This window comes from Pongo abelii, chromosome 3 (assembly GCF_028885655.2).
Source record: "Pongo abelii isolate AG06213 chromosome 3, NHGRI_mPonAbe1-v2.0_pri, whole genome shotgun sequence".
NCBI lineage: Eukaryota > Metazoa > Chordata > Mammalia > Primates > Hominidae > Pongo > Pongo abelii.
This window is the reverse complement of record NC_071988.2, coordinates 185,327,171-185,347,954: the sequence shown is the minus strand read 5'-3', so window position 1 is coordinate 185,347,954 and position 20,784 is coordinate 185,327,171. Positions and strand designations below refer to the sequence as shown.

At 37.5% G+C, this 20,784-nt stretch overlaps 1 protein-coding gene across 1 annotated transcript; it reads right to left on the bottom strand.

Moving 5' to 3' along the window:
* Positions 1–5,217: 5,217 nt before the first annotated feature.
* NPY5R (neuropeptide Y receptor Y5) lies at positions 5,218–12,776 on the bottom strand. Its single transcript, XM_024246480.2, has 4 exons — positions 11,377–12,776; positions 11,106–11,145; positions 9,344–9,415; positions 5,218–6,894 (listed from the first exon to the last, which is right to left on the bottom strand). Exon 4 carries the CDS (start codon positions 6,883–6,885, stop codon positions 5,548–5,550), a length of 1,338 nt encoding a protein of 445 aa, XP_024102248.2. The 5' UTR covers positions 6,886–6,894; positions 9,344–9,415; positions 11,106–11,145; positions 11,377–12,776; the 3' UTR covers positions 5,218–5,547.
* Positions 12,777–20,784: the final 8,008 nt, after the last annotated feature.

The window sequence follows — 20,784 nt, the reverse complement described above, 5'->3', positions numbered from 1 at the left end:
TAAGTAAGTAGTAGATATATAGATTGTATATCCATAACCCTGTATCTAAAATTCTGAGATCAGGCATATTTAGAAAAATATTAATATAACTTCATATTGGATATAAATATTATATGGATATCTATGCTATGCATTATTTACTACCCCCAGTGTGGTCTGGGGTCGCTGTCTATAATCAAAAATATTAATATTTCCGTAGCAAAATGCATGACGATATCTGCCAAGTGGGCTAAATAAAGACCATAATTACCCTCTTATTTCAGGTCAGATCAGTAATGATTTATAAAGGATTATAAACCTGTATTTAGGATGTAATACTAGGAACAAGAATTTTCATGGAAAATGTAAAAGAATATAATTGTAATATCTTGTCATCCTTTTTATCACCATCCTCATAAACACTTCTATGGTGAATTTGAGAGTAGTTAGTGCCAGACTGGCCACCATTTCACCTGGAAAAGCTATTTTCCTGAATATCCACTACTAAACAGTCCTAGCTTTTAACACTTTTGAAAATGTTTCTGATTTACATTGAACTGCATGTGTTGCATTAGCCTGACTTTAAAACAAATTATATGGAGTATAATAAAATTACTAAAAGTGTTCAGGATTATCCAGGTTCAGTATTATGCTGACCAGCTCTTGACGTTCAACCCCTTTAGGAAACCTATTGAGAGAAAAAGAGAGAAACCTAAAATCCCATAGTTGAGAAACTCTCATTCTTTCAAATTTTCCCATTATCATTTATGATTTAGAATGCACATAATGGACACCTTCTTCTGTTGTGATTAAGTAGCTTCTACTGTATCCGACTGTTTCACAGGTAAAAATTATAAATACTGAACCAAAAAAAACATAATGACCTGGAGGTAACTTGAAGGGGCTCCTACTGGCCAAAGATGGAACTATTTGAGCTTCAATAATGATAATAAAGGCAATGAATCAAAGCCAATCAAATGTGTTTACATCCATGAGTTGATCACTTTCTAACAATTAGTAAATAAAGAGATAGTATCAAACTTTTATTGTCTTTCCTAAATGAACTGTACCATTGCATAACCAAATAATAGATACAAGAAAGTATCTTTTCATTAATGTATTTAATCTAATAAATGTGAAAGAAATAATAGAATTAAAACTTCACCATTTTTGCAACCCCCAGTGAACTAACATATATATTGGCATTAAGCATCCATGGTGGTGAATATCACAAATGAAGTCAGAGGAACACAGTCTGTTTTCATAACTAGAGCTATCTTTTTAGTGTAAGTCAGATTACGTCTTCTCACTGATCAATATCCACAATAACTCCTCATTTCACCAAAAGTGAAATTCAACATCCTTACAAACACCTACAAGGACCTGTGACATCTGTCCCTAAACCGGCTCCTTGTTTCATTTCTGTCTGTTGCACTTCTGCTACAGTGAATCCTTCCTGTTCTTTTGACACTCAGTGTGCTCCTGGCTTCAAAGCCTTTGCACTGGCTGTACTTTCTGCCTGCAGTCCTCTTTTCCCCAATAGTCACACAGCTCACTTCCTCACCTCTTTCGAGTCTTTGCACAAAAGTCATCTTCTCAATGAAAGCATGGAACCATCCCATTTGTAGCTGCATCCATGCCACGTGCGCATGACTTCTGACCCTGCTCTGTATTGTACTAAGGTTCTAATCATCACTACTAATATACTGTTATTGGGTTGAATTGTCCTCCTGCCTAAAAAAATACTGAAATATTAGTCTCCAATACCTCAGAGTGTGACCTTATTTGAAAATAAAGACATGGCGGATGTAGTTAGTTCGACTAAGATGATGTTCTACTAGAGTGTGGATGGGTTTGGGGGGTGATCCTATGTGACTGGTGTTTTTATAAGAAGAGAGAGACTGGAGCACAGAGACACAGGGAGCACATCATATGACAAGGCAGAGGTTGGAGTTATGCAGCTGCAAGGAATACCAACGATTGCCAGCTAGCCCCAGAAGCCAGAAAGGGGCAAGGAAGGGCTCTCCTTCAGGTTTCGGATGGAGCCTGGTCCTGCAGACACACTGATTTCAGGCTTCTAGTCTCTAGAACTGTGAGACAGTAAATGTCTGTCGTTTTAAGCCACCCAGCTTGTGGTGCTTTGTTTTGGTAGCCTTTGGAAACAATAAATGTATCTATATAGGGTACCACTACTATATTGTCCTTATTTCTATTGCTTGTTCACCTCCTGCCACTGACTCCCCGCCTTCCAGAAAGCCATCATCAAATGAGTAGGGATCTTTTTGGTCTGTTATCTAAAAGAGTCCCTAGTACACACTAGATATTCAATAGACATCTGTTTGTTAAAATAATCCTCATATGTATTTCTTCATCATTTAATTGAATTGCTCTTTGTGCTTTTGCCAGCTTTTTTAAAAAAAAAAAATCTAGTGTTTTATTATTCACAGTAATGGGCAACATAGCTGGAAGGAATTTTTTTTTTTTTTTTTGAGACAGGGTCTTGTTTTGTTCCCCAGGTTAGAGTACGGTGGCATGATTATGGCTCACTGCAGCCTCCAACTCCTGGGCTCAAGCAATCTTTCCAACTAAGCCTCCTGAGCAGCTAGGACTACAGGCATGCGCCACCACACCCAGCTAACTTTTAAAATGTTTGTAGAGACAAGGTCTCCCTATGTTGCCCAGGCTAGTCTTGAACTCCTGGGCTCAAGCAGTTCTCCCACCGTGGCCTCCTAAAATGCTAGGATTATAGGTTTGAGCCACCACGTCTGGTCAGGAATAATTTAAGTAACCACTAACACCCAATTTAACATCTCTTCCTGAATTAAATATTTCTAAATAATTGCAAAAAAGTAATGAGATTGACTGTTTATAATTTCATCTCATTTCCCCTAGCCATGCTTTTGTGAAGATGCTATTGAATAAGTAATCAAGTCAGACACCAGGAGAGAATAGGAAAAAGATAATCAGCCTTTGAGCAATGGAGAGTTGAATGAACATAAATTGTTTAACTCACTAAGCAAGTGTCTATAAAATAAATCATTATTCATAATAATCTTCTAAAACCATTAATCCCAATCTTAATGACTTCTGTCCACCAACCCATCCAAAGTTCTCAACTTTCAATTATTAAGAACATTCAGTTATTTCTGTTTAGGAAAGATAAATTTCTTGCTTCGAGTTCAATAGTTTAAGAGCCCCAAATTAGTTTATCCAGCTTAGCTAAACTCATCTATCAACAGCCATAAAATCTGTGAAGTTTGACAGTTATTGTATATTTGCTAATGCAAGTTTTTCTAACAGGATAAAACACCTCCCTATGCATTTATATGAGCCCTTATCGGTGAGATTTTTCTCCCTTCAGCCACTAACATCAAACCTTGAAATTAATTGTGCTAGTGAAAGTGCAAATGCCAATTGCTTTTAAATGAGAGGTCAGTCTTCAGATTACTCCCCTTCCCCTTCTTCTTTTGTCCATGGTGAGACTGACAGAAGAAAAAAAAGTTTTAATCATAAAAATCTTCCTTTCCAAAAGCAAACCTTGATTAACATAGTTCTACTATGTCATAGTGCAGAGAAAAGGGATGATATTAGTGAGGGACATTCTTACTAGGCAGAAAAAAGTAGAATCCCTTAGAATAAAAAGGAAAGAGGAAAACAGAAAAGCAAAAGTGAACCAAGATTTTTCACCTTTCCATCTGTTATAATATAAAAACTTGGGAAAGGCACTCATATAGCACCAGAAAGATTCGAGGGAAGCTAAAAGCAGAGGGGGCCTGTGACCAGATTTATATTTGAAAGTCTAAAAATGGACTGAGAAGCAGAGCGCTATTGTACCGACATGGAGTGGACCCAACAGAGTTGATAGGGCAGCTTATCACATCTGAGCAGAGAGAAGGCCTGAGTAAGCCCAAGTTGCCTCAGTTCTTTGTTATCTCTGTGAGGAATAGTGTTTCATAAGTTCCTGCAGATTTCCAGTGATAAATGTAAAGTTCTCCAATAGTTCCCAGGTTTGGCAAGCGGCAATGTCATTGACTGCATAGCGAGACTCCACAGAGTAGACAGCCTAACCTTTGAACAAAACAGAGGATGTGGCTGACACTCAAGCAACGACAGTTTAAGTCAATGAGAATATGAATCCTACCATGTCAGCAGGGGTTGGGGATTCTGGAGCTGAACTCTCAGGCCTTAACCTTGTTGAGAACAGAGCATACATGGTACAGCAGAGCCTGATGTAACACAGAGACAAGGCAAGATTATCGTGCCTCAACTGGAGTTCAGCAGGAACCAGTAGAGGATATTTTGTGGACCAGCACTATTTTCCCCATGGCAAGAAATCACACCAATTTCCCGTATATGGATATCATCCAGGGAATAAGGAGGGCATAAAGAATGCCCCATAGAGATTCTGGATTTTTAATTAATTAAATACTTACCAGCATGGTTTATTACTTGTAAACTTAGAGCTTTTATGTTTGTTTTGTTTCATTGTTTTCCCTTATTATGAACAGGAATCAATACAGAAAAGGCTTAAATCAGTTATAGGAACTGAAGATATCAATGTTATTATGCACAACTGAATCGTACATGCAAATACGCTATTTTTTTTTCAGAGACTTGGTTCTTTAAAAGACAAGGCTAAAACAAAGTTTCAACAATTGAAAAGAGTGACCTCAATTTAACAAGACAGCATATGAGACTACAGTATTGAAATAGTATAAAGTATATTAATCATTCTACATGTTGGCCAAGAAAATAATTATCTGTGCACATTTAAAATATTCTTTAAAATTATTTAATAATTGGAAATACAGATACCATTTAGACTTCACATTTTAGAATAGAAAAGATGTATATGAAAACAACTTTTATTGGTAGTGTTTAATGTTGTATAATGAGTCTGGAAAGGATTTAAAATTCTTTATTTGGTAAATTACTTGTGTATTACTAGGACAGTGGAGTTAAATTGACAATTTGACCAATTCACAATAGGCAATAGCATTTTCCTACAGGACTTCCAAAACTGTACTTAATGTTGAAGATTATAATCATAATTTGGGCATACATCTGTCATTTAGTTGTGATTTTCCACGCATATTAAATTTTTTCTGTACTTCACAAACTAAACATTAAGAAGCCTGTGCAGTAGAAATGAATATAGATAGCTGGTAGATATTCTTCAAGTTTGAAATTAAAAGTTCCTCAAGAAAAATTTTTTCTTATTATATTTTTGGACAAAAGTACTGAGTTGGTTAGATATAACTTTTACTTTCAACAAAAAATACAATTCATTTGTTTATAAGACAACATGGAAGTGGAAGGTAATACAACTTTCTAAAATGAAATTACAGATTGGATTGACACTGACTGCACAACTAAATAAATTAATCGTACTATAACACATAAAATTACCTTCCATATATTATGAACTGACATTCGAATCCATAACTCTTTCACATAAATTAAATTCCATGTTAACAAAATTTCTATTTATTATACATAAATAGTTATCATAAATATATTTTATATGACCCCAGCATTTGTTCTTTCCTTGGTAAACAGTGAGAATTATTACATATGAAGACAGTGTATAAGGGAGACTAAATCAGCTTTAATCCCATTATTAAGAAATCCATATAGAATTGGATTAAGACAACAGGACATCATGCCCAACAAATGACAAATGCAATACACCAACTTGAAATGCCTATTTGAAATAAGATTGTCATTAAAATCAGTTACCACATGGAAAAGGTGTAGTGGCATCCAACTAACAGCAAATACTAATATCAGTATGGTCAGTCTGTAGAAAACACTTCGAGATCTCTTTTTTATTCTTGTAACAGAACGTTTTACTCTCAATTCATGAACATCTGAATTTTCTTCAGGTTTTATCTCAAAGCAAGTGGGGACCCCTGGTATGAACTTACTGGATGAAGAGAGCTGACTTCTTACAGAGCCAAAGTTTTCTGGAAGTATTCTGGAGTGGTTCTCTTGAGAAGGTCTTTCTGGAGCAGGTAACACACATGCTGTCTTCTTGCTATATCTTCTTCTGTGTTTTTTGATGAATGAATAACTCCATTTATGGCCGCCAGAGAGTTTCACCTGAGGCCCACTCTTTTTGGATGGATGAAGAGTTAAGTTGATCATCTCATTTTCTTCAAGTCTGTTTTCTTTGTTGGACAATCCACAGCTTATACTTCTGCAGACACTTGTATGACTTACAGTAAGACAAACTAAGGGCAGAATATACTGAACTAGCAATAAAGAGATAGTAAAGGCAATTCTGTATGAATCAGATGGCCATGACTCAACACATAAATACCTGCTGCTCAGCAATGCTGAACCAAATGTTTCTTGAAGTTCCACAAGACTGTGAAACACTGGAAGGGGAGAACAGATGGCAAAACCTAGTGTCCAGACAGTAGCTATCAGAAAGTAGCCATGGTTTGCTGTTAAATTATTAGATATGGGATGTTTTATCATATGATACCTGACAATGGCAATTGATATTAAAATTAAAGTTGAAACCAAAACTGACACACATTGAAGAAAAGGCATAATATGGCACATGACTTTGCCAAACATCCACTGATCCAGCAAGACAGACGTCAGTGTGAAAGGTGAGCAAAACAGCACAACCAAGATATCAGAAAAGGCCAGATTGCCTATGAGGAAGTTTACTGTAGTCTTCTGATTACGCTTTTTCATGAGAGCCATTAAAATAAGTAGATTCCCCATAAAGCCAAGAAGACTTACAAATGTATAGAGCCCAATCAGAAAATACTGTAAGTCATCTACACTGCTTTTATAGTCATCCCAGACTGGGAAATCAGAATTCCGAGTGGCAGCAGTATTATTCTCTGTGGCAAGTGTCTTGTTAAAATACTCGTCGAGCTCTAAATCCATATTACAGTCCTGCTTGGAATAAAAAGACATTTGTCAGCAACCTAAAAAAAATTACATGACTACTTTAAATTAATCTATTCAGAGGGAAACTAAATTTTACAATCAGCTCCCGTGACCTTATTAATCTCCTAAGGAAGTTTATGATGTCTTTAACTCATTCCAAGTGCAGTGCAAGTATCAGCCAATAATGATTATAGTAAGTTTAATTTTATCATTACTTCTAAGATGTATTAACTTATGTTAAGGTAGTGGATTGCATTTTTAAAATTTGTGTAGTAAATAACGTAAGGAAAGAAAAAGGCAAATGTAGACAAGAACTTGTTCAAGATACATGCTTTACAATCACTCATTAATATTATTCTCCAAGTCAATATACCTGGTACATAGTATAGTCACATAATCTTATCATAAAAATTCCGTGTATTTCTGTCTTAATCTAGGCCAAACTTAAAAGTCACCTGTCCTGGTCAACTCGGCTGGACATGATCTCCTCTTCAGAACTCCTGTTACATTCTGTTTACAGTTGTCTGATGCTACATATCATAATCTGCTTTCATTGCATTATAATGCCTACCCATCTACCTTGTTTATTTACAAGCAATGGAAAAGCAGAAACTATCTCTTACTCACTTTGGAATCCATCCCAATACATGGCAGAGTAACTTCATCACTGCAGGTATTAAATAAATGTTTATGAGAGAATAAAAAATTCAAACAAAACTCCAGTAACAAATATCACCTAGTTTGTACAACGTTCAAATTTATGCTCCTTGAGAATAGGATCACTATCTCATGACCTAGATGCATATGGTAGGCACTCATTAAATATGTTTATCAAGCTGTACTGTTGACTGTGTGGACACAATGCTGGATGATGACATCTTTCTGTGACCAATCCTCAATCGTTTGAGATATGCCAGATTATCTCTGATTAGGACAACCACTGACAGACTAGCAGTGCTGTTGGTGTTTTTTTTTTTCTAAAAAAAAAACAAACTATCAAATTTCACCTGTTTATTAATTAAAAAACTGTGTATAGATTTTGGCTTATGAATGAGTCAATGAATTCATTGTTCAAGGAAAACATTATACCTTAAACGTAAATGTAGAAGTGATGTTAATATAACTCCCGGTAATAAGTTTTCTTCATTTCAAATTAAATTAATGTCATACCTCAATTGCATTACATATTTACCTCTACATATTAGACTTTTGATGCTACTGCCTGATGAAGCGCTAAATTGCCTATAACATACCAATAAGAGACAAAAGGACTCCCTCCTCTCATTTAAAAAAAAAAAAGTCCCCTTTTTTTTTTTTTTACTTTTTTATTTTTCTTAGAAACAGGACCTCATTCTGTTGCCCAGGCTGGAGTGCAGTAGTGTGATCACAGCTCATTGTAACCTTGAACACCTGGACTCAAGCAATCCTGTCATCTCAGCCTCCCAAGCAGCTGGGACTACAGGCACATGGGACTACAGGCACGTGCCACTACAGGCTAATCTTTCTATTTTTTGTGGAGGTGGGGTCTGGCTATGTTGCCCAGGCTGGTCTCAAACTCCTGGCCTCAAGTAATCCTCCCACCTTGGCCTCCCAAAGCGTTGGGATTATAGACATGAGAGGCATGAGCCACTGTCTGGCCACTTTAATGTTTTTCTAACAAGAATTTCCTACAGAAAACACAAACCAGCAAAGAAATTAATTCCAATAAATACATTGTCATAGAGATTGTGATATATATATAGTTAAAAAACCACTTTTGTTAACTATCAATATATGTTTATCTACTTATTTCTAGATCTATAATTGAATAACTATACTAAAACTATAAAAATACATGTTTATTTAAATTAATAGTAAACACTGTTATCTTTAATTTATGAGGGACCTGCAGGTCTTAGTTCAATAAATTTCCAAATGGCAAATACTATTGTGTACATACATTCATTACAAATAAGTTTAACTTCAGTTCTATATGTAGCAAGTTTCAAACAGGATGACAGAGTCATCATTGTGCTATGAGAAAAGTTACAAGTTTTTCACAACTTCTACAAGTGATTCTATGTTGACCAAATTATTTTCTGGAAGCTAACTACATCCTTTTAAAGGATAAGTTAATTCAAAGACTTAGGATTGTATTCATTCATTCTTAGACCCTAGCCAACAATTTACATTGATATTGCCTCAATGACAAAGAACACCTGGTACAAAAGTGACTCGCATGACCTACTGAATCATATTATTCATCATATTCCCAGTCAATAGCCTCTCAGCACCTACTCTGGATAGGTCAGCAAGCTTCTAATCAACACAGTTTTGACTGGTGCTTTTGCTTAATTTCCTGAGTTCTGATGACCACCTGGCTCAATTCAGCTTATTCATGATCCTATTTATATTTATAATGTGTGCAGGCTGCTTATAACTGCAATCCTGCTTAGTTGTTCTTCTCTTGACTTACTTTCTTGAATCAATCCTTTTCTTCTAACTTTGTGGCAGGTCAGTTGTTACTGATAGCCTTTCCTTGTAACACCTAAGCAAGAACAAGAGAGGAATTAGACGGCCCCTTCTACAATGGCTTTGTCCCTTTTTGGAACATGTAACTGTGGATGATACTTACTTAGTGTAAAATTGCTGTCCAAAATTTTTTGAAGAAAGAGAAGATGCAGCACAATTTGTGGTAATAGAAACAATGTAGTTTTGAGTCTAAAATTCAGATTTTTCTCCATTCCATGTGGTTAGACCTCTCTATTATATTCGAATGGAGATGAAGGTCTTAATTATTTTCATTCTAGAAATGATGTTTAATAAAGCATATTACACATAGTGGATGCTAAGTAAATATTTGTTACCAATCGTTTTAGAAAAGCAGTTTAATTTCGCTTGCTTTAAAATAACAGAAATGAATCATTCTGGCAATGTGGGAAAATTCAGGATAGAGTATGACTATATTTTTGTGTGTACATATATATGTGTGTATATGTATCTTTATATATACATTTATAGAGAACCATTGAAATTGTAGATGTTTTAAATGGCCCCAAAATGCATTGAGGAGGAGATACCTAGATAGACAATAAAGATAGTTTAGCACTTTAAATTTGAATATCTTCATGATAAAGGCTATCACACAAGCAACATGAAACTAAAACTGTAAGATATATTTACAACATTTAAAAAATGTAAATGAAAAAGTATATCCATTTCCATGACTGTGCAGTCTGTTATTAAAACTTTTATTTTAAATATATGCACATAAAATATTGAATGCATTAAATTATAAAACCACATCTCCTTAGTAAGAAGATGAAATAAATGCCATCTTGAGTATTCATTGGACACTGGAGAAAAAACTGAGGATGCTTCTTTCATTCCTTAAAATATTTGAGTATTTTAAGAAAGTAGATAATTTATATATAATTTTAAAGGGTAGGCTCCTTCTATTAATGAACAGCTAGGAATGATTAGTTGTTCCTTCTTTTATTCGTTCAAATAGTATTTATTGAACATATATTCTGCTAGGTGCTCTGCTCTGCTCTAAGCATAAAGATGACTAATGCAAGGTGCTATGCCAAGAATATTCTATGATGGATTAATTCAAGCTCACACCCTGAGTAACTGTAGATTGCTGAGATATAAAAGGCCCCAAATTGGATGATGAATGAATTAATAAATGAATGGCATTCTCCTGACTGATAGTAATATATTATTTCTCTATAGCATGGACACTTGTATTATTGCTGAATATAATGAATACTTTATGTAGCTACTGATAGATTGATAAGCAAATTTTAAAAATTGTCTCTTAGCATTCATTCATTCAACATTCATTTATTCATTTTATTTTGGTGTGACTATAGTCAACTTTCTCCTGCTCTCCCTCTAGCCCCACCCCACACCATCTACCACATAAACATACACACATATAATACCTAATATATAGTCTGCACAAAAGGAACATTCTGTGAATCTTTGCTCCAATGAAGGAAGAATTTCTTCTTACAACTAAATAATGAATACTGCAAATGCTGGAGGCGGGGAGGGGTGGTGGGGGAGGGGTGGTGGTGGACGTGTAGTTTTTTTTAAAGTGCCTCTTGCTAGCCAGGGGATAGTTTAAACATTAGGAAAATTTTGTACAATAACATTTAAGTTGAAAATCTAAGGTACAGGAACGCTCTTAAAATGAAAAAACAAAAAAGCAGGATTTTTTTCATTAAACTTACCCTTTCCCTTCCTTTTTCCTGAAAAACACAATGAGCAGACCTACAATGGAAATCCAAATACGTTTAATAACCCTCTACTTTTCAACAAGTGTTATTATGAGTGCTATACATTTTTATGCAACATATTTTATCTATTATAAAAGTAATGATATATGTGAATCTTCTGAGATTGCTATAGAAATTATGAAATATAACCAGAGAAAGAATATTTTAACATGGAATATTATTTGACAAGAAATCTGATATTGACAGCATGAGACTTTTGTCATACCTAATTACTATATTTACTCATTTTCTTTTGTATTAGTTGTATCTCCCACCATCAGAATTTCCAGGCTGAAACACGGAATTTTAATCTCTGTGTAAAAAGTGTGAAAAATAAAAGTTCTTTATTAAACTATGGCAACTTATAAAAAATAATATCTTCTTAAAGGTTTACTGGAATTTTCTTATAAACTCTTCTATATCTGACACCTAGACAAATGAAACCTTCTGAATAGATTTTAAGTATTTTAAGAAAATAGATAGTTCTTAAGAATAATAGGAGGAACTGCAGGGAATTCAAAGGATATTAAAAGTCTGACTTGTACATTTAAATAAGGTTTCTTTGAATAATTTCTTGCTTTATGAAAATACACATCATTCTTTTCACAAAGGATGACAATCACACAAAAGAATAAAATATATGTAATTCTTTTTCCTCCTGCAATGATACAATATCAACTATTGTCTGTTTTGCTGTGATCGTGGAACAGCAGCATGATTCCATGTTCTCAAATATTCCCATGGTTTGTTCTTAAAGCCAGAATCTGGCACAATTTGAATTGGAAAGATAAATACAGCTCTGCTCAGCTGACAAACACACAGGCATGCACCACCCCCCCTTCCAAATTCTAACAGCAGAGTTTCTCTTCCCTTGAGAAATCTGAAATCTAAAATTGCATTCAGACTGCAAAATTCTGCTGAAAGAGCCTTAGGCTATTTTCCACGGTCTAAGGTAAAATCGTTTTGGCTTTGGTCCAACACAACGCCTCAGTTCCTTTAAAAGATTAACTAAAGGTCTGTGAACTTGGAAAAAAGAATTCCCGTTTCTGGAATTCGAGTTCTATGGATGTTTGTTATTGCTCGCATTTGTTATATGAAGACACCTCGCAAACAGGAGCGCAAACCTTAGAGCGCAGCTGCCTCCCGGGCTCGGGTCAGCGCTGGACCGCGCGGCAGCCGGACGGCCTCAGTGGCGCCCCGCGGGCTGCGCCCCTGGCCTCGCCAGAGACCCGCTAGGGTTGAGCCCTGACCCGGGCACCCCGCGTGCTGCTGTTCCCAGCTCCGGACGCCAGCCGGGCTGCAGCCAGAGCGCGTCCAGCCGGGGGCAGCGCTTTGTCCATCCCCCGCCCCATCCCCAGGAGGCTCCTTCGCGGATCCCCGACACTCTCCTCCCGGGTTCGGCCCGCGCCTGCTCCACCTGGGTGAGTTGGGAACCGGAGGGACCTGCTCGGCACGAAAGAATTCAGCCCAGTACCCTCTCCGCTGTCTCTTCACTCCTGACAAGTGCCTGTTCCGCCACCCTAATCCCCGTTTTTCCAGCCGCGCTCCCTTCACCTTCCCCACCCCGCCCTCTTGGGACCCCCGACAACGCCCTGGCGCCAGAGACAGGGGTGCGGGCTCCCAGGGACCTGCGCAGACTCGCAGCCCGCGCGGGGACCCGCCACGGCCCCTCGGTGCAGGCCTACCCGGCGCGAAAGGGGTTGGCATGGAGGGGCGGGAGCCCGTACCTCGGGGCGCCCCGGCCAATGCAGGCCCTGGGCTCCCGGGAGCGCGGCCCAGCGCGATCGCTCCTGCACCCCGGCGGTGGCGGCAGCAGCAGGAGCAGCACCTGGAGGCGGCGGTGGGGAAGAGGGGGCGGGGGTTTAACGGCGTCTCGAGAACACGTGACTGTTCCGGGGGACCCCTGAGACCCTGCTCCAAGGCGCCTGCTCCGCGCCAGCCTCTTCCAAAGCCCGGGGCCGGGGGCGTCCTAGACCTACGCCGCTGTTTGGGCGCTCTAGGGAGAAGCCACAGGGCCCCGGGATATCGTCCCTTCACCCTAGCCTCGGATCCCAGGCCGACCAAGTTAACTAGATTGACAAATCGAGTTTTGCCGGTCCAGCCCCCAGCCCTGTGTAGTGAACTCTGAGAAGTCTTGGACTGGTGTGAGGATGGCTGTGCCCCTAAGTTCTTAGTATTCCTGAGAACAAGCTTCGAGTCTCAGGTTTTATCTTTGTTTGGGGTGGGGGACGGTGGGGGGTGGTGTGATGAAAAAAAGAAAGAAAGAAAAAAGAAAAACAAAACACTGCTCTTCCTTTGCACCTTTTTGAAGTAAGGAAGAGTGGAGGTGGGGAGGCTGACCCAATGTTCAGGAGAGGCAACAGAGTCTGCGGTAATGAGCCCAGCAGAATAGAAGGGAAGTTTCCCCACTCCAAGGAGTGGCAGCTGTGGGTGTGGGCAAGTGGCAGGAGCAGGGGAGTGAAGCTGAAATGAAATCAACGCTGCTCAAGGCTATATTCAATAGCAAAGAGAAGACGAAGGGCTAAAAACGAATTGTCATAGGTTAAAAAAAAAAAAAAAAAAAAAAAAGACGGGAAAAAAGCCCACACAAAAGAAGAAGAAAAAACCTGTCCTTCTGTTCCTTCTCAACATGATTTCCATCCCTAATGTTTCCAAATCTGTATTGCGCAGGTTTGCTTTATTTTTAGCTAATCATTAGTTGGCAGGTACTTTAGGCGCGCGCGCGCGCGCGCGCGCGTGTGTGTGTGTGTGTGTGTGTGTGTTTGTGTGTGTGTGAGAGAGAGAGAGAGAGGGAAAGAAGGGAGAAAAGAGACATTGGGTAGATGTCCATGTGTCTTTGGACATAGCTTTACCATGAGAAAGGGTGTAGTTATTGTACCCTTTAATACTGAGAACTATTATGTAACAGACAGCATCTCCTGCTGAGTAGAGTCCTGTGGGATAAACCGAAGAGAACTGTACCCCTTGGGAGCAATGTGACTTGTAATTCTAACATCTGGGGCAGACATCACTGTTACACCAGAGGTCAAAGAAAATTTTTTGTGTCCCCTTTCTGCTGAATTTCAGCATTCAATACTCAGGGGATCTGTATAGATTGCCATTTCATCAGTCAAAGAGTCATCCTAGAGCTTTTAAAGAACTCAAGTAAAAACAGTTCCTATTTTATTCTTCTGTGTGTTATTCCTGAAATATTAATATATTCTCACCAAAAGCTTAACAGAATAGGCCGTCTGAGCAGGCACCTGGGATTCTGCAATAAGGAGCAGGGGATGAAAGTGTCAAGAAGGGATGACCTTGAGAAAATAAGGCTTGTTTTTTAGACTTTCTTAACTCCACCGTCTCTGCGGTTAATGCAGTACACATTGCCACATAAATTTCTATCCTTCCATCTCTTGCACAGTTGTAATATGTACACTTCAAATACACATTGTCTTTAAAACAACTTCCAAGTGAACCCCATTGTGACTTTCAAAACACTAGTCTATGCTACAGGCTTTTGCATATTAAAAGTATGAAACAAATCTTATTTTTTCTTTTCCACAAATTTGTTTTCTATTTTGATGATATGAACCTTTAGGTTGAAGTCACTGTTATTAGAGTATTGAAAATAAAAGGCCACCTGCCATTGATACAAAGATTCTAATTAACCTGGCTATTTTCCCTTCCCACTGTACCCACAAACAAGCAAGTCTCAAAAAAGGGAGTTGGCATTTCTTTTTTAAATACACGTGACAATACACAGTATTAAGGACACCTGGAGTGGACAAGTTATTAAGAGTTTTTTTGTTTTGAGGAAATTATAAATTTACAAATTTAAGCAATATGCTACATAAAGAGGAAGATATGAAGGTAAGTGTGTTTTTACCTTTAAATTTCCCAGGGGGCATTTGAGACTGATCATCATTACTCTTTGTAGAACATAATAATTTTATTTTTATTTTATGGAGTAACATCTTAGCGAAGGGGAATACCAGAACAGAAATAGTAATGTCCACCTCTGTTTTATGTATTTTTCGTACTCACTATTTATAAAATGCTCATTTGGGAAATTAAGTTGGATTTTATGCATGTTACAAAATTAAACTGGCTATTGCCCTGTTATTACAGTTCATTATCAGTTACGAAAGAAAGCTTATCTGTAAAGGTAAAAGTTAAAGGTCACTTGGGACTCCTAAGACAAATTATTGAACAATAAAACAGTCACCCAACAATTCCTGGGGTAATATTTTGCTGAGGAACATGACTGTGGTTTTTGTCAAAGCTACTGTTGCATTTTAATAACAGCTACTATTTGTGGAAAGTAATTACTAAAGTGCTTTGGTATAATCTCAAATGATATTTGACTTTGATATATTAGTTATAGAAATAGTAGAGGTAAATAAACTATAGAAAACAGTATTATTTTACTTTATGCATTTATTTCTCTGAGAATTTCGTTGTATTCCTTAAGAGTAAATGTTTCTTCATCCACTTTTTCTATCACGGTAAATTTAAATCCTTAATACTTAAAAGATGTGTTATCAAAAATATTTTATGATGCTCTATGCTGCACTGATTTCTTTGGAATAGTAATAATTTGTCACATAAATCAATATTTAGGACTTCAAATGAGGAGCTAACTTCTTATTATGAAATACATGATTTTTTTTGAACAAAAAAAAAACCAAAAGCTATTGAAAAAAAGTTTAGCCCAAAGTATTGTGCACATTGAGTCCATTTCCCAGGCAACTTAACGTTAATTGTGAGGTCCTACGGGGGCATCATTAACATTTTATTGACTTCTGATAAATACTGTGCTCCTTAAGCAACACTTTATTTATCCTTTTGATGCTCTAATGATTAGACCATAAAACAGTGACTGATTTTCAGAAAGAATGTATAATTCTTTTTACTAGCAAATACTCATGTTAAAAATACATACACACATAGATGTGATACAGTTGTATTTTATATGTTCATGTATTACATACGTATTTTTGTAATAGACACTTATCAGAATACCTGAGTTGTAGCCAGGCTTGGTCTCAAATTAATGGTGTGGCTTTAGATAGGCACTTGATTTTTCAGTCTTCATTTTCTTTGCCTGTAAAATGAAATATTTTGAATCGAAGATCTGGAGTCCCCTTTGAGACCTGACTACTTACGACTTTATGCCATTAATGAGCATGCATTACAAACATATGTGTAGAAAAATCATCTTTTTAGATCTTCAGAAAAATTTGATAGCCATAAGCATTGTTTATTTTCCTTCTACATTAAAATTTACAAAGAAAATACTGATGCTAAAGTTTTCCATTATTATTGGCACATTCTCTTCTCTGCAGCTAGTATTAACTATATTTCATTTATTCATTTCAAAAAGTTATGGCTGTCTTACATATCAGTACTTCATTCTTTATGTTGTTTTTCGGTTTTGCAGCACAAATATATATATATGTACAAGAAGAGAACATGGATTCCTTTGACAATATAACATTTTATTATGTAAATCCATATATAGGCCATACAATTATTTCCTTTTGTAGTTCAAAACTCCTCTGAGAAAAGATAAGTATCCTGTAATATTTTTAAAAATGTTTCCATTTCCTATCTATTTTTTGTAGTTAATATTTTAAATCTAATTATAAGTCTAAATATAGCTTTACTATATTTAAATGGAAATGAAAGGGAAACAGTTTGTTTATTTTTGGTATATTGGTTTGTTTTAATCTTTAAAAAGAATGTTTACAGAACTGTTCAAAGCGTAAGCTCAGGATCAAAAGTTGAATGATATGCTCTTCAAAATGTATGTTACCACATTCTTAGTCTTATCATTCTCACAGGTAATACAGCTATTAAAATATGTTATTGAACAGGTACAAAAAAAATGAGACTGTTCCTCAAGTAGACATTATAAGCATTTTCAAAGGAAGTAGCGTCCATATTCAAGTTTATACCTAATAGAGAAGGCAGAGCTAACACGTAAGAATATCCAAAAATATGAGGCAGATCATCAGAAGGAGTGTATTAGTAAGCAAACTATGCATAAAATGTATATGCATAAAGTAGCAATCATTCATCATAGCTTCAAATGCTGAAGACACTTTTAATGTTTGAGATGAACAAATGGGCTTGATTTGTGATATTCAAAATTTTTGTAGTCCTACCCTATTCCTAGTTTTTCAATATTTCAACAAAACTTCTTCAGTATCTTATGATGTGTTAGATACCCTTCTAGGCTCCTAAGTTTAAGAGATGAAAAGAAAACAGTCACTGTCAGTAAGAAATCAGAGTATAGTTGTAGATATGAGCAGCTACATAATTAATGGCAATACAATGTGATAAGTTCTGCAATTGAAATAAACTCTAGGTTTATTTCTTATTTATATTCCTGGGTAATTCATTCTTAAAAATAAACTGGGGATGTAACAGAGGGCTTTATAGCTGAAAAGACACTTAAACTGAAATGTGAAGGGTTGGTAAGAGTTAACCAGGCAGATGGAGGGGATGGAGAAGTGAGAAGTGTTGTAATAGCATGAAGGTGAGAGAGTGTGAGGCATTCAGAATCATGTAAATGGTTTCGTATGACTGCAGTGTATAGGGTAGAGGATGATACTGAAAATGTTGATTAAAAAGGATGTCTTTGGCCCTTCACTTGAGACATCTATATGGAAAGCAGCTAAAAGATTTAAACTGGGAAGCTGATATGACTGGATGGCTGTGAAAGAAACTGATGGATTTAGACCATTTAGAAGAGAAATAAGTAGAGCTTGATAGAGGTGAAAGAACAGACGTGAGAGATATTTAGGAGATAAAATCAATGGCAATCTGAGACCAGTTGGATTTGTGAGTGAGAGTGAGAGACAGTGGAATACGTGGGACGATTCTTAGGTTCTGGCTTGAGGGAGAAGAATGACGCTGCTGATCAGGTCCACGAACAGAGAAGCACAATGTCCAAGGAAACCTGAGAGGGATCCTTACTTTTGGTAAAGATTGAGGGTTATGTACATGCAAGCATGTAGTTGATAGCAGAGGGTGTATTTGTGTGTTAAGAATGAAAACAGGAGAAGATTAAGATTGGGATCTCTGCTGGATTCTGGTAATTTGGGGGTTGATCAAGGAAGAAACAGGACAACTAAAAGCACAAGTTTATTTGGGTGGCACTTGCAGGAGGTTGCATGACAGGAGTAGTCCCTCCTAGCAAGAGAACTTCTAGAGACAACGATGTGGGGTACCACCTAGAAGGGGAAGAAGGGGAAAGTAGAGAGGAGACTTACATGTCTGGGTGATGTCACTCAGCAGCAAGTTGGGGAGCCTCTGGGTCAGAGTCCTCTGAAGGGAGCTGTGGTTTGGTGTCTTTCACAGCTACAAGATTTGTCTTATCTATCGTTAGCAGACGTTGGGTGGAGTTTCTTGGGGCATTTAAGAAGGTAGGCTCTAAAAGGGCTAAAATTAATTTCTTTTTGACTATATTTAGAGCAATTAGATGCGTGAGATTTTGAGGTGGTGCTGGCAGGCTTTGGACTAAGGGCCTTAGCCTGCTGTGAAGAAGCAAACAGTATGGGGACCATTTTAGGCCATCACCCACGGGCCATCTCTCGCTCATCTGCATAACAGGATCCTAGGGGGAAAAAAAGCCTCAGAAGTAGATGGAAATAGTAGATCTTGGGAGAGATGACTGAGCAACAGCCAATGAAGAAAAGCCTGAAGTGTGGAGTTGGTGAAGTCAAAGGAAAAAAAGATTCCAGAAACAGTGGATGCTCAGTTGAGTCCATTGCTACATAAAGAATAAATACAAGAAAGTCTGAATTGTGTTCATTGGCTTTGATCATTAGTGTCCTGGGCAGAAACAGTTTCAGGTGGGTCATATTTGAGGAAAAAATGAGGTGACAGTATATGTACCTTATCCTCAAAGCAGCTTGCCAGGAAAGAGAAGCAGCTAGGGAAGATGTGACTCCAGTAAGGGAGTTACTATGAGAAAGAGATGAGCAATTTTGTTTTGGTCTTTATTTTAGTCCTAAGCTAAGAAAAGTGAATTGTTGACTGAACAGGTATTATAGTTATTTTATTGTTGTTTAACAAACCTTTCTCAAACTTAGTGGAATACAACTCATGGATTTTATGCTCATGGGCTTCGTGGTGGGACAGCACCTCAGAGGAGCGGAGTGAAATGGCTTGTCTGTCACATGGTGCTTGGGGCCTCAGCTGGGACACCTCAGCGGGACAGGCTTACTCAAAGCCTGGGGTTGAAACAGCTGGGTTGGAGAACTATTGCCTAAAGGAAGGACTTGAAAGTTAGGGGGTAAATACCCTATGGCCTTTAATTATCCCAAAAAGAAGGAGTCCGTTGAGACTGAGGGTATGAGGTAGGAGGCTGGGAGAGGGGTGGGATTTCAAAATAGCTTGTAAGAGGAGAGAGATTGGTAATCTTCCAAGCCAAGGCATTTCTGGGTAATATTTAAGGCTCAATGAAGTTTTCGAATTTGTAGTTGCAATAATCTGCACAGTTGAGTTTTAACCTACATGCTATGCTAGCGGAGAGTGGCAGCTAAACAATCTCATAAGATCAGATGGATCATATTATACCATTGACCACCCTTAGATATGTGTACTCTTTCTAGATGTATTTGTATCTGGGGAAAGGAAACAATAGCTAGACCTTAAACAAAGGAATGAAAGGAGGATACTTACCTTAGCAAAATGATGCCTCAGAACATTTCATGCCACTTTTGCATGCACCTGCTTGTGCTATTATGTAAGTGTACAAAAAAAAAAAAACTTTCTCCTACTTATTTGTTTATTTATTTAGAGATGGAGTATCACTCTGTTGCCAGGCTGGAATCAGTGGTGCAATCTCACCTCACTGCAACCTCTGCTTCCCGGATTCAAGTGATTCTCCTGCTTCAGCCTCCCGAGTAGCTGGAATTACAGGCACATGCCACCACGCCTGGCTGATTTTTATATTTTTAGTAGAGACAGGGTTTCACCATATTGGCCAGGCTGGTCTCGAACTCCTGACCTCAGGTGATCCACCCGCCTCGGCCTCCCAAAGTGCTAAGATTACAGGCATGAGCCACAGCACCCAGCCTAACTTTCTCCTTTCTTTAGAAAAAATTATACCTTCATAGCTTTTCTTCATAGGCCAAGTCTGATCTATTGACATTGGCCATCTGAAGTGTTGTGCTGTGAGAAAGTCTAATACCAAGCTTGAGATTTTGGGGAGCGGGAGTCAGGGGCAAGACGAACAATTAGAGATGTTTGTCACAGATGATGAGAGCTGTTGTGGTGACATTCATACTTATTCTTTTTACCAGCTGTTTTTATTTTGTCTCTTCAAAAGAAGATATGAAGGGAATAGTAATAATAATTATTACAAACAATAATAGTAAGAGTGGTAAAGTTCCTTTCATTATATCATATAGTAAAAACATAATGTTAACATTACACTTTTTTTTGAATATGTAAAGGGTATCTGATAGTATGAGGCATGCAGAAAAAGATTTGGCTATTTACTAAATTTTAAGATCCTACTTGTCTAGAGCCTTACTGTGACAGAGTTTCTAAAAATGCCCCGAAATATGCAGCCCATGTAACAATATGAGAACTTTACTGAAAGGCATTCACATTTCAAATCAAGACCAAGAGAAAATCCACA

Coding starts and splice junctions, on each gene's coding strand:
- NPY5R (XM_024246480.2), bottom strand. CDS start 6,885: ATGGATTTAGAGCTCGACGAGTATTTTAACAAGACACTTGCCACAGAG.